Raw genomic sequence first — 14,433 nt, forward strand, 5'->3', positions numbered from 1 at the left:
AAGATCGATCGTCGCAACCTGAAGAACCTGAGCGTGGCCATCGGGGAACCGTTCGGTTTCGATGTGAAAATTGCGGGAGAACCCGCACCGGACGTGGACTGGACGATCAACGATCGGATGGTGACGGTGACGACGACGCGCACGATCGACAATGTGCCGTACAATAGCAAGTTTGCCAACCAGAACCCGGACCGTCGCGACTCGGGCAAGTACGTCATCAAGGCGACGAACAAGTTCGGAACGGATCAGGTGGAGATCACGGTCACCGTGAGATGTAAGTGACGGGTGTTGAGCCAGGGTGCCATGGTTTGTGCTACAATCCCGTCCCCCTCTTTTCAGCGAAACCTGCCATTCCGGAGGGCCCACTGGAGGTGAAGGACATGACCAAGGACAGCTGCAAGCTGGAGTGGAAGAAACCGAAAGATGATGGCGGTGTACCGATTGACCATTACGTCATCGAGAAGTTCGATCCGGACAACGGTATCTGGATGAACGCGGGCAAAACGGATGGCCCGATCACGGAGTTCCCGGTGGAGGGCCTGGTTCCAGGGCATCGGTACAAGTTCCGCGTGAAGGCCGTCAATCCGGAGGGCGAATCGGACCCGTTGGAAACCGCTGGAACCGTCGTGGCGAAGGATAGCTTCTGTGAGTGTTGGCTGCCGTCCGTTGAGGTCAATTCACGCTCTAATCGTTTTCTTTGTTTGTAGCCGTTCCCGACACACCCAGCGCACCGACGGTCGTGGACTGGTCCGAGAACCATGCCGTGCTCAAGTGGCCTGAGCCGGACGATGGTGGCAGTCCGATCACGGGATACATCATCGAGAAGAAGGACAAGTACAGCCCGATCTGGGAGAAGGCGATCGAGACGAACTCACCCAATCCGACCGCCACCGTTGGGGGGCTGGTCGAGGGCAACGAGTACCAGTTCCGCGTGGTGGCCGTCAACAAGGCTGGCCCGTCTCCGCCGTCCGACTCGAGCCGCACGTTTACGGCGAAACCGCGGTTTGCGCCGCCCAAGATCGACCGGCGCACGATCCGCGATCTGTCGATTTCGGCCGGTTCGATGCTGAAGTTCGATGTGGCCGTTGCCGGCGAACCGGCACCGAAGTGCGAGTGGCGCGTCAACAAGGCAATCGTGACCGGGGGCGACCGACGGCTGGAGATCCTGAACACGGACTACAACTCCAAGTTCATCTTGCGCCCGGCGAGCCGCGCCGACTCGGGTGACTACGAGATTACGGCCACCAACTCGTCCGGCCGGGACCACGTGCTGGTGCAGGTGACGGTGACTGATAAGCCGGGCGCACCGGAAGGACCGCTGGCCGTGTCGGACGTGACGAAGGAGACGTGCAAGCTGAAGTGGAAGCGCCCAAAGGATGACGGTGGGTGCGACATCGAGTACTACCAGATCGAGCGGTTCGATGACGACGTCAAGGCGTGGGTTCCGCACGCCCGGAGCGTGGAAACTAACGCCGACATTAGCGGGCTGCAGGATGGCAAGAAGTACAAGTTCCGCGTGGCCGCCATCAACGCGGAAGGGGAATCGAAGGCGTTGGAGCAGGTCGGTGACTTTATCGCGAAGAATCCGTACGATGAACCGTCGGCACCGCGCGATTGTAAGGCCACCGACTGGGGTACGGACTTTGTGAAGCTTGCCTGGCAACCGCCAGTAAGCGACGGAGGTTCACCCGTCACGGGCTACATCGTGGAGGTGAAAGACAAGTACGGCGAATGGGAACGCAAGATGGCGGTACCGGCGGATGCTACGGATGCGACCGTTCCGGACCTGGTCGAGGGCCAGAAGTACGAGTTCCGGGTGCGTGCCGTCAACGGGGCCGGTCCGAGTGAACCAAGCAACGCGACTCCACCGATCATCTGCAAGCCCCGCAACCAGCCACCGAAGATTGATCGGACGAACCTGGTTGAGGTGCGCATCAAGGCCGGCAACAACGTGGTGTTCGACGTGAAGGTCTCGGGCGAACCCGTCCCGACGACCCGCTGGTCGATCAACAAGCGCGAAGTGAAGCCGACCGATCGGTACAAGCTCCAGAACTACGACTACAGCACCAAGCTGACGATTCGCTCGGCGACGCGCGAAGAGAACGGCACCTACCAGCTGGACGCCGAGAACGAAAACGGCAAGGATACGGCCACCGTCCAGGTGACGGTATTGGACGCGCCAAGCCCACCGGGCGGTCCGCTGAAGGTGGTAGAAATTACGGCCAACACCGCGATGCTCGAGTGGCGCCCCCCGTCCGATGACGGTGGTCTACCGATCGATAACTACATCATCGAGAAGCTGGACGAAGTGAAGGGTACCTGGGTGTACGCCGGTGACTCGGGTGGCCCGCGATGCCGGGCGGAGGTGGACGGGCTGATCGAGGGCCACACGTACAAGTTCCGGGTGCGGGCCGTCAACAAGATGGGCCGCTCGGAGCCACTGACCATGGCGAACTCGGTGCTGGCGAAGAACCCATACCGGGCGCCCGATCGCCCGGAGCAGGTCACGATCACGGACTACGACCGGGACTACGTGGAGCTGGAGTGGAAAACGCCGGAGAACGATGGCGGCTCGCCGATCACGGGCTACGTCATCGAGAAGCTGGGCAAATACTCGAGCGACTGGGAGAAGGCGGTCGAGGTACCGGATGGGGCCGCCACGAGCGCCCAGGTGCCGGACCTGATCGAGGGTACCGCGTACCAGTTCCGCGTCCGGGCCATTAACCGGGCGGGCGAGGGTGACCCAAGCCGGCCGACGGAGTCGCATGTGGCGCGCAGCAAGAACCAGCCGCCTAAGATCGACCGGAACCACCTGTCGAACGTGAAGATCCGGGCGGGGCTGACGTTCGAGTTTGACGTGCCGGTCAGCGGCGAACCGGTCCCAGCGAAGGAGTGGTCCCACAAGGACAACATGATCATCAACACGGACCGGATCAAGGTGGTGTACGAAAACTACCGGACGAAGCTGCGGGTGATCGATGTGAAGCGCGGCGATAGCGGCGTCTACACGCTGACGGCGAAGAACAAGAACGGGGTGGACATTGCGACGCTGAACGTCACCATCCTGGACGTGCCGGCACCGCCCGAGGGTCCGATACGGTTCGAGAACCTGTCGAAGACGGGCGTGACGCTGATGTGGCGCCCCCCGAAGGACGACGGTGGGTCGGAGATTATGCACTACGTCGTCGAGAAGCTGGACACGGATCAGCTGCGCTGGGTGCCGGTCGGCGAAACGATCTCCACCAAGATCCGGCCGGACAACCTGATCGAGGGCCACTCGTACCAGTTCCGGGTGCGGGCCGTCAACAAGCAGGGCGAATCGACACCGCTGATGACGACGCAACCGATCACGGCGAAGGATCCGTACAGCAAGCCGGACAAACCCGGCAAACCGACCGTCGTCGATTGGAGCGACGAGCACGTCGACCTGGAGTGGACCATCCCGAAGCGGGACGGTGGCGCCCCGATCACGAGCTACATCGTCGAGAAGCGACCGCGCTACGGTGACTGGAAGTTTGCCGGGGAGTTCACGGAGCTGTATAAGCCATCGGCCAAGATCCGGGAGCTTACGAAGGACGAAGAATACGAGTTCCGCGTGTGCGCCGTCAACAAGGCGGGCGTCAGTGATCCGAGCGAACCCTCGGAACCGGTCGTCTGCCGATCGCGCTTCGTACCGCCGCACTTCAACAAGAACGCCCTCAAGGACCTGGTGGTGCCGGTGGGCAAGAAGATTGCGTACAACATCTCCGTGGAGGCATCGCCGCAGGTGACGGCCGTCTGGAAGCGCAACGGGGCCGTCATTCCCGAGGCACAGCGTGTCATCCGCGAGGTACACAACAACGAGGTATCCTTCGAGATTCCATTCTCCGTGCGTGACGATACCGGCCTGTACACGCTGGTGGTGAAGAACGAGTGCGGTGAGTTCTCGGCCTCAGCCAACGTGACGGTGCTGGACAAACCGGCTCCGCCCGAGGGACCGCTGCGTATCACGAACATCACGACCGAGGGCTGCCGGTTGGAGTGGAAGCTTCCGAAGGACGACGGTGGCGCTCCGATCACGCATTACGTCATCGAGAAGATGGACATGTCGCGCGGTACATGGACGAGCGCCGGCATGAGCACGTCCCTGGTGAACGAGATCTCGCGGTTGATCCACAACAAGCGCTACTCGTTCCGCGTGAAGGCGGTCAACGAGATCGGCGAATCGGAGCCCCTGGACTGTGGGCACCCGATCGTGGCGAAGCGAGACTTCGAGGAGCCGTCGCAACCGCCGAAACCGGAAGTCCGCGACTGGGACGCCAACTCGGTCACGATCGCGTGGAACCCGCCCAAGTCGGACGGTGGCGCCGCCATAACCGAGTACATCGTGCAGAAGAAGGAGAAGGACAGCCCGTACTGGAGCAATGCGGGCCGGGTGCCCGGCATCAAGCGGGACCTCCAGATTCCGGATCTGGCCACCGAGACCGAGTACGAGTTCCGGGTGATTGCGGTGAACGCAGCGGGCGAGTCGGAACCATCGGATGCTTCCGATGCCGTGTTGACACGTTCGCGTTTCATTGCGCCCAAGATTGTAACGCCGCTGCGTGACATGGTGGTGAAGGCGGGATTGATCTTCCACCTGGACATCGCGTTCACCGGTGAACCGGTACCGGACGTGGAATGGACCCTGAACGGTAAGCCGGTCAGTACGGACAAACGCACCACGATGACGGCCCTCGGACATCACACGATCGTACACACGGTCAACTGTAACCGCGGCGACTCGGGCACGTACCGGCTGGTGATCAGTAACTCCAGTGGCCAGGATGAGGGCAGCTTCCAGCTGACCGTGCTGGATCGGCCCGACCCACCGCAGGGCCCGATGGTGTACGAGGAGATCACCGAGAAGAGCGTGACGGTTTCGTGGAAACCACCGACCGATAATGGTGGCTCGGAACTGACCGGGTACGTGGTGGAGAAGCGGGACCTCACGCACGGAGGTGGCTGGGTGCCGGCCGTGGCGTACGTCAATCCGAAGTACACGCACACGGTGGTGCCGCGGCTGAACAAGGGCAACAAGTACGAGTTCCGCGTGATGGCCGAGAACCTGCAGGGTCGCTCGGATGGGCTGGCCAGCGGGCACCCGGTGGTGGCGAAGGACCAGTTCGTGGTGCCTGGGCCGCCCACAAAGCCGGACATTATCGACAGCGGGTACGAGCAGATTACGCTCGCCTGGAAGCCCCCGATCAGCGATGGCGGATCGCGCATCTCCGGGTACATCGTGGAACGGCGTGACTTGGCCACCGGACGGTGGATTCAGGCGAACAAGTATCCGGTTCCGAACATCGAGTACACGGACACGGGCGTAATCCGCGGGCACCAGTACGAGTATCGCGTGTCGGCCGTCAACCAGGCCGGCCAGGGCAATCCGAGCGACACGTCCGTCAAGTGCTGGGCTCGGCCGATGCAACAAGCGCCGGCCCTCAACATGGACAGTTTCGGTAAGCGGACGATCAAGGTGCGAGCGGGTGAACCGATCGTAATCACGATTCCACTGACGGGTGCACCGCTGCCGACGGTTGAATGGTCACGCGACGGAGCGAAGATCCCGGAAACTTCGCGTGTCTCGATCGACACCAACATGGAGCAAACGGTGTTCCGGGTGGACAACAGCACCCGGAACGACTCGGGCACGTACCGAATCCGGGCGGCGAACCAGTACGGTGAGGATGTGAAGGACTTCGAAGTGATCGTCGTCGATCGGCCGCAACCTCCGAAGTATGTGTCGGGACTGGAGACGACCCAGGACAGTGTGACGCTGAACTGGGACGCACCGGCCGATGACGGTGGGTCGGAGATCACGGGGTACAGCATCGAGTACAAGGAGTTCCCGTCGGACAACTGGAAGATGGTGTTCGGCACGGTGCCACGGTGCTCGCACACGGTCAAGCACCTGACGGAGAACCACGAGTATGTGTTCCGGGTGCGGGCCGAAAACATCTACGGTGCGTCGGAGCCGACCGAAAGCAAACCGATCCAGCCGAAGAGCCCGGACCCACCGGAGCCGGTCGACAAGCCGAGCGTCACCGACTACACGCCCAGCTCGTGTACGATCGCGTGGAAGCCGCCGCGCGTCCAGACGCGCCCCATCGTCGGCTACCTGGTGGAGAAGCGCGAACGGGGCACCGGCGAGTGGGTGCAGGTCAACAACTACCCGACGACCAACACGACCTACACGATCCCGGACCTGATGGAGGGCTTCCGGTACGAGTTCCGTGTCAAGACGGTCAACGAGGTGGGCTGCAGCCGGCCAAGCGAACCGACCGATCCTATCACCGCGTCACACCAGCGGAAGCGCCCGAACCAGCCGGACCCGCCGTCGATCGACAAGATTGCGGCCACGGCGGTGACACTCTCGTGGCGTACCCTACGCCGCGACGCCAAGGAGCGCATCAAGGGATACATCGTGCAGTACCGGTTGAAGGACGACGAAGCGTGGAAGGATGCAAACGGCCCGGCGGACCTGATCACCGACCAGTCGTACCGGGTCGAGGGGCTCGAAGAGGGCAAGGAATATCAGTTCCGGTTGGTGGCGGTAAACGAGATCGGTGCGTCAGACCCATCGCGGCCGAGTATCTCCGTGACGCTGCAGGAGCAACCGAACAAACCTATGATGGACCTAAGGAACGTACGCGACATTGTCGTGCGGGCGGGTGAGGACTTCAACATCCACGTGCCGTACACGGCGTTCCCGAAGCCGGTTGCGTCGTGGTTCGCCAACGAGGAACCACTGGACGACCGGGACAAGCGCTTCCACACGCAGCTCACCGAGGAAGCGGCCAGCATCGTGGTGGTGAAGGCGGTCCGCGCCGACACCCGCCAGTACCGGTTGATGCTGAAGAACCCGTCCGGTTACGACATTGCCACGTGCAACGTCCGCGTCATGGACCGACCGTCCAAACCGGAGAACATTTCCGTGGAGTCGTACGGTGGCGAGCATTTGGTGCTTTGCTGGAATGCCCCGCTGGATGATGGTGGCTCGCCGGTCACCAACTACGTGGTGGAGAAGAAGGACAAGAATTCGAACGCCTGGACGAAGGTGAGCAGTTACTGTACGACCACGTACCTGAAGATTCGCAACCTGCGCCTCAACCAGCTGTACGACTTCCGGGTGTACGCGGAGAACAAGTACGGGCAGTCGGATGCGGCCCAGGCCGATTCGATCGTTGCGAAGCATCCGTTTGATCCGCCCTCGCAACCGGGAACCCCGGTGCGGGTCGAGACGACCGAGGACACCATTACCGTTTCGTGGACGAAGCCAGCCAGCAATGGTGGATCGCCCGTGACGCACTACATCGTCGAGAAGAAGCTGGCAACGGAGGGCCACTGGTCGAAGGTGCAGCAGGGTACGCTGAAGGACCTGATGTGCAAGGTGACGGGGCTGTCGGAGAACCACGAGTACGTGTTCCGGGTGGCGGCCGTCAATGCGGCCGGCACCAGCCCCTACAGCAACCCTTCGGATCCGATCATGGTGAGCGCCGCGTTCACGGCACCCAAGATCACCTCGGACATTGGAATGCGCGACATTCTGGTGATTGCGCGCGATCCGTTCAAGATTATCGTTCCGTACACGGCCACTCCGCGTCCGAACGCGATCTGGATGGTGAACGGTAGCGAAGTGTCGCGCAACGATCGCATCGAGCTGCCGATCAATGATACGGAGGCAATCTTCAAGAACGACAACTCGCGGCGTATCGACTCTGGCAGCTACACGATCCATCTGGTGAACTGCGTCGGAAAGGACACGGCGTCCTGCCGGGTGTTGGTGGTGGACAAACCGTCGCCACCGATCGGACCGCTCGAGGTGTCGGAGATTACGCCGGAATCGTGTACGCTCGCATGGAAGACACCGCTGGACGATGGCGGAAGTCCGATCACGAACTACATCGTCGAGCGATACGAACCGCTCGGCTACTGGACGAAGGCGAGTAGTTTCGTGCGCAGCACACACTACGACAACATGGGCATGGAGGCGAACAAACCGTACAACTTCCGTGTTCGGGCCGAGAACCAGTACGGCGTGAGCGATCCGCTCATCCTGGAGGAACCGATCGTGGCGCGCTATCCGTTCACGGTGCCGGATCCACCGAATCCACCGCGCGTCTCGGACTGGGACGCGAGCTACGTGACGGTGGCGTGGGAACGCCCGCACATGGACGGCGGTGCCCGGATACAGGGCTACCGGTTCGAGTACCGGGACGTGACGGACAGCACGTGGATCACGAACAACTTCCTGATCAAGGACACCAGCTACCAGGTGTACAATCTGTTGCCGGGTCGCGAGTACGAGTTCCGGGTACGGGCCCAAAACGCGGCCGGTGTAAGCAAACCGTCGGCCTCGTCGAAGAAGTTCAAGATCCACGGCAAGATCACGGCCCCGGCGGCACCTGGCGCACCGGCAGTCGTCAAGGTCGGCAAGAGCTTCGTCGACCTGAGCTGGACGACGCCGGCCAGCGACGGTGGTTCGCGCATCCTCGGCTACTACATCGAACGGCGCGATATTGGCGGGGCCCGCTGGGTCAAGTGCAACGAGGCCAACATCCCGTTGACGGAGATGACCGTGACGAACCTGATCGAGGGTGGCGTGTACGAGTTCCGGGCGTACGCCGTCAACAACTACGGCGTGTCGCCACCGTCGCCCGAAACGCGCTCGGTGCGTATCGGCGAGCAGCTCGACACGGAGAAGCCCGAGTGGGTGAAGCGCCTCAAGTTCGCTCTGGTCCCGCTCGGCAAGTCGGTCGAGCTGAGCTGCGAGGCACACGGCAAACCGGAACCAACGTGTCGCTGGTTACGCAACGGCAAGGAAATCACACACGGCGGCCAGTTTGCGCTCGAAAGCAAGAACGGAGTCTTTACGCTGCACATCTCGAACGTGACGTACCGGGACGAGGGCGACTATACCTGCGAAGCGCTCAACTTTGTCGGTGTCGTCCACACGACCGGCTCGGTCAAGATCGGCGTACCGCCGAAGCTGATGAACATCCCTTCGGACGTGTACCTGGTGAAGGGCGACAACGCGAAGATCAAGCTTGCCTTCCACGGCGACCAGCCGATGGAGGTGAACATCTCGAAGGACCGCGAGCGGTTGGTCGAAACGGAGCACATCAAATATACGGTCTTCGACGACTACGCCGTGATCTACATCCGCGACGTACTCGACTCGGACCGGGGCGTTTATCTGGTGAACTTCAAGAACGACAGCGGCAGTGTTTCGTGCAATGTGAACGTCCACGTAACCGGGCTGCCGGGACCCCCGACTGGGCCGCTTCTGATCAGCCATGTGACGAAGAACATGTGCACGGTCTCGTGGAAGCCACCGACCTCGGACGGTGGACGCCGCATCACGCACTACATCGTGGAGCGGCGAGACATCAAGTCGCCGCACTGGCTGATCGTGTCGAACTACATCAAGGAGTCGCAGCTGATCATCAAGGGGTTGATCGAGGGCTCCGAGTACCTGTTCCGCGTGTCGGCCGTCAACGAGAATGGTATCGGGGCGGCACTGGAGGGTGTCGATCCGATCAAGGCACGCGGACCGTACGACCTACCGTCGGCTCCGGGCACTCCGATCATTCACGAGGTTGGAGGAGACTTCGTGAACCTCGAGTGGGAAAAGCCGGTGTCGGACGGAGGCGCACGCATCCAAGGCTACTGGATCGAGAAGCGCGAACAGGACACGGACACGTGGCAGCGCGTCAACACGACGCTGTGCGTGATCTGTACGATCAACAGCCCGAATCTGGTCGAGGGTCGCCATTACGAGTTCCGGGTGGCTGCCCAGAACGAGATTGGCGTTTCGGAGTTCTCCAAGGCGTCGCAGCTGGTTAAGGTGGAAGATCCGGATGTGGTTCGCCCGCCGGAAGTGGTGAAACCACTCAACACCCTGACGTGCGTCCAGAACCGTGGGGTGGAGTTTGTGTGCAAGATCACGGGTGTACCGCGGCCACGCATTACCTGGCACAAGGGAGCGCGCGAGATCTGCTCCGGATCGAGGTACCACATGTACAGCGACGGCGATACGCACCACCTGGCGATCAACGACGTGTTCGGTGAGGATGCGGACGAGTATACGTGCCGGGCGGCGAACCGAGGTGGCGTCCGCTCGACGAAGGCTTCGCTCATCATCAAGTCACCGCCGAAGCTGAACGTTCCACCGCGGTTCCGCGATACGGCGTTCTTCGACAATGGCGAAAACATCGAGATCAAGATTCCGTTCACCGGATTCCCGAAGCCACGCTGTCACTGGACGCTGAAGGGCGAGCAGATCGAGTCGGGAAGCCATTACCACATCGAGACGCGCGAACGCCACACGGTGTTGACGATCCGCGATGGCTCGCAGCTCGACTCGGGCACCTACACGATCACGATCGAGAACGAGCTGGGCCAGGATACGGCCGACATCCGCATCCAGATCAGCGATCGGCCGGACAAGCCACGCAACCTGACCGTCGACCAGGTTGGGCTGGACCACGTTACGCTCAGCTGGCTACCGCCGGCGTGGGACGGTGGCGCAAGTATCACGAACTACATCGTCGAGAAGCGCGAAGTCCCACTGTCGACGTGGATCCGGGCCGGTACGACGCGCTTCAATCAGCTCATTATTCCACACCTATCGCCGGGACACCAGTACGAGTTCCGCGTGTTCGCGGAGAACGTGTACGGTCGGTCGGAGCCGTCGGACCAGACGGATCTGATCAGCCTGAAGGACCTGGGCATCAAGCCGGCCAAGCGCGTCAAGTACGAGCTGGACGAGCAGGGCAAACCGAAGCGCCAGGGCCGCAAGGAGGCCGTCTCGGATTACGACGACTACGTGTTCGACGTGTACTCCAAGTATCACCCGAAACCGGTCGAGATCTCCAACAAGAGCGTGTACGACCAGTACGAGATTCTGGAGGAGATCGGCACCGGCGCGTTCGGAGTGGTCCATCGGTGTCGCGAGCGCAAGACGGGCAACGTCTTCGCGGCCAAGTTCATCCCGGTCTCGACGAACGCGGAACGCGAGCTGATTCGGCGCGAGATCGATATCATGAACCAGCTGCACCACCGGAAGTTGATTCACCTGCACGACGCGTTCGAAGACGAGGACGAGATGGTGCTGATCTACGAGTTCCTGTCCGGGGGCGAGCTGTTCGAGCGCATCACGACCGAGGGCTACCGAATGTGCGAGCAGGAGATCATCGAGTACATGAAGCAGATCTGCGAGGCCGTCCGGTACATGCACGAGCGGAACATCATCCACCTGGACATCAAGCCGGAGAACGTGATGTGCCAGACGCGCAACACCAACCAGGTGAAGCTGATCGACTTTGGGCTCGCGACCAAGCTGAACCCGAACGAGATGGTGAAGATCTCGACCGGGACGGCCGAGTTTGCGGCCCCGGAGATCGTCGAGCGCGAACCCGTTGGCTTCTACACGGACATGTGGGCCGTCGGTGTCCTGGCGTACGTGCTGGTTAGCGGGCTTTCGCCGTTTGCCGGTGAAACCGACATCGACACGCTGAAGAACATCAAGCAGGGCACGTGGGAGTTTGACGAGGTCGCGTTCCGGGACGTGTCGGAAGAGTGCAAGGACTTTATCCGGCGGCTGCTGATCAAGACGAAGGAGAAGCGCATGACGGCGCACGAATGTCTGGCGCACGCGTGGCTGAGCGACACGTACAACAGCTCGACCTCGGTGATCTCGATCGAGCGCTACAAGCAGCTCCGTGATCTGATCCGCCGCAAGTACGAGAACTGGGCATCGTTCGTGTTGCCGCTGGGTCGCCTGTCGGAGTACTCGGCGCTACGCAAACTGCTGATCCAGAAGTACAAGATCATCGAAACGTCGGTCGATCGGCGACAGGCCGCACCACGGTTCGTGATTCGTCCGCAGTCCGCGTTCTGCTACGAGGGCCAGAGCTGCAAGTTCTACTGCCGCGTGATCGGCGTCGCAACGCCCGTGCTGACCTGGTACCACAACAACCAGGAGCTGAAGCAGTCGGTCAAGTTCATGAAGCGGTACGCCGCCGACGACTACTACTTCATCATCAACCGGGTCAAGCTGGACGATCGGGGCGAGTACATTATCCGGGCGGAGAACCATTACGGTGCGCGCGAGGAGGTGATCTTCCTAAATGTGCACCCGATGTCGAAGCAGGTGCCGATCTACAAACCGGAAACGCTCACGATCCGCAAGCGCGAACCAAGCCCACGGCCGTTCTGGCAGGAGGAAGCCGACTCGGCACCTTCGTTCACGTTCGCGCTCCGGCCACGTGTCATGCAGATGCGCGACACCTGTAAGCTGCTGTGCTGCGTCACCGGCAAACCGATGCCGACGGTGAAGTGGTACAAGAATGGACGCGAACTGAGCAAGTACGAGTACACGATGACCCACACGGACGGTGTGGTCACGATGGAGATCATCGACACCAAGGTGGACGATTGCGGCGAGTACAAGTGCGTGGCGGTTAACCCGCTCGGAAAGGCGGAAACGAGCAGTGTCGTGATCGTCGAGGATCACCGTGCCGAGGCGCTTCAGGCCACCAAACAGGCGGAAACGAAGAGACCGACCCTGAAGAAACCGGAACCGGTGGCCTCAACGGCATCCTCCGGTTCCCGGCTGGGCGCTCCGGTGAATGAGGCCCGCTCTAGGAACTCCACTCGCGAACTGATGCGTAAGTTGACCGACGGGGAGCGATCTCCAATCCATGACACACTGCTAACGTTTCCTTGTTTTGCAGCGCTGCAATCTGACAGTCTGATGCACCCGCCGGAGTTCAGCAAGATGCTGAAGGATGTGGTGGCGGCGGACGGTGAACCGTTGCAGCTGAACTGCCACGTCGGCGGCGATCCGCTGCCGCAGATCGTCTGGACCAAGGACGGCAAGAAGCTGGCCTCGTCCGACGTGATCGACATCAAGTACAAATCCGGTATCGCCAGCCTGCGTATCAACGAGCTGTTCCCGGAGGACCGGGGCTTGTATGTGTGCACGGCCAAGAACTCGATGGGCGAATCGTCCACCCAGTGCACGTTGGACGTGAAGAGTGAGTCGACGGACTTGCGGTGGCTGTGCGGCGCCTGAGCAGCTCCTCCTAATCCTTCTTCTCTTTTGCAGAGGGTCCAACGTCCACCGCCCGGCCCGAGGGCAAGGGTGTGCCGATCAAGGCACCCGTCATCCAGAAGCACGCCGAGTCCGGCTACCATCCGGACGGCTCCGAGGTGTTCATCTCCTGTAGCATCAAGTGCACGGATCCGTTCAACGTGATCTGGCTGCACGACAACCGGGAGATCAAGAATTCGGCCGACTTTGAGTATCTGAGCGACGGTGACATCCACACGCTGCACATCGCCGAGGTCTTCCCCGAGGACGCCGGCACCTACACGTGCGAGGCGTTCAATAAGGGAGGCGAGAGCTTCAGCTCCTGCACCATCACCGTGCTGCCGCAAGAGGAGCAGAAGGAGAAGGCAACGTTCGCCCGGTTCCCGGGCTCGCTAAGTGTCCTGGACGGGGCGAAGGCGGTGTTCTCGTGCGAAACCTATGAGGCGCCGTCGAAGCTGCAGTGGTACAAGGACGGCGAGCCGATCAACGAGTCATCCAATCGGTACCGCTTCGTGAAGAAGGACAACAAGTACACGTTCTCGGTGGCCAAGTGCTCGTTCGAGGACATCGGCCAGTACCAGGTGCGCGTGGTGACGCGCGCCGGTGATGCGCTGGCTTCGTTCTCGCTTAACGTCAGTGCCTAGGCGCAATCACCTGTGTAGAGACGCAGTCACCTGTATAGCGCGATCGACTACTACTGTTAAATGTTTAGGCTGTAACGGATAACGGATAAGCGATAGTGTATCGAAGCCAAGCCATTTTGTTTTTTGATTCTTCCTTTCGTTTCATGTATTCAAACCATTTGTGGTGGGGAAAAGGGGGCGGGAAAAGAAGAGAGGGCCATGACGTCTGGGTAAGGGAGAGTTTTTTTAACCTTTTTACGTAATTTATCATTTGGTTATCGCAAAGTTGTTAAGTTTAATTTTTGTAAATTATTGCAAATAATAAAGAAAATAGTATTTTGCAAAAAATGGATGCCGGATTGCTGATGTCATAATTGGCTCACGGAACCGTGAATGTGTTTGCTAGGAAGGCAACAAAGCCTTTCACTGGTAAGTCGTGCCACGTTCGAGGGAGGTCGATATGTTTCAGACTTCGTACATTGCGTCCAGTTCGCCGTTGTATCGGCTTCTCCATCGTCCCTTGAATGAAGTCAACCGTCTCGACACGAGATGTGAGCGAAGTAATTCCATCAGATTGCAGATTAACCTGTTGGCTGCTAGCACCCTAGCACGAATCTCCTCAGTTTTGTCATTGTTGGTACTACCCTCTGACCCTAGATAGGTGATGCTCGAGACGACTTCGAACTTTCGGTC

The 14,433-nt window shown here is 60.6% G+C and overlaps 1 protein-coding gene across 3 annotated transcripts in view; it reads left to right on the forward strand.

Moving 5' to 3' along the window:
* The window catches only part of LOC128272440 (twitchin), a 32,531-nt gene extending 18,478 nt beyond the window's left edge, over nt 1-14,053 (forward strand). For all 3 annotated transcript variants that reach the window (XM_053010251.1, XM_053010250.1, XM_053010252.1), the window contains 5 exons: nt 1-274; nt 340-645; nt 708-12,692; nt 12,759-13,061; nt 13,133-14,053. The exon at nt 1-274 is cut by the window's left edge and continues 8 nt beyond it. In XM_053010251.1, the coding sequence (XP_052866211.1) occupies nt 1-274; nt 340-645; nt 708-12,692; nt 12,759-13,061; nt 13,133-13,761 (13,497 nt within the window). In that variant the 3' untranslated portion in view covers nt 13,762-14,053. The remainder of the gene's footprint in view (nt 275-339; nt 646-707; nt 12,693-12,758; nt 13,062-13,132) is intronic.
* Nucleotides 14,054-14,433: the final 380 nt, after the last annotated feature.

This window comes from Anopheles cruzii, chromosome 3 (assembly GCF_943734635.1).
Source record: "Anopheles cruzii chromosome 3, idAnoCruzAS_RS32_06, whole genome shotgun sequence".
In the NCBI taxonomy this organism is placed as follows: Eukaryota; Metazoa; Arthropoda; class Insecta; order Diptera; family Culicidae; genus Anopheles; species Anopheles cruzii.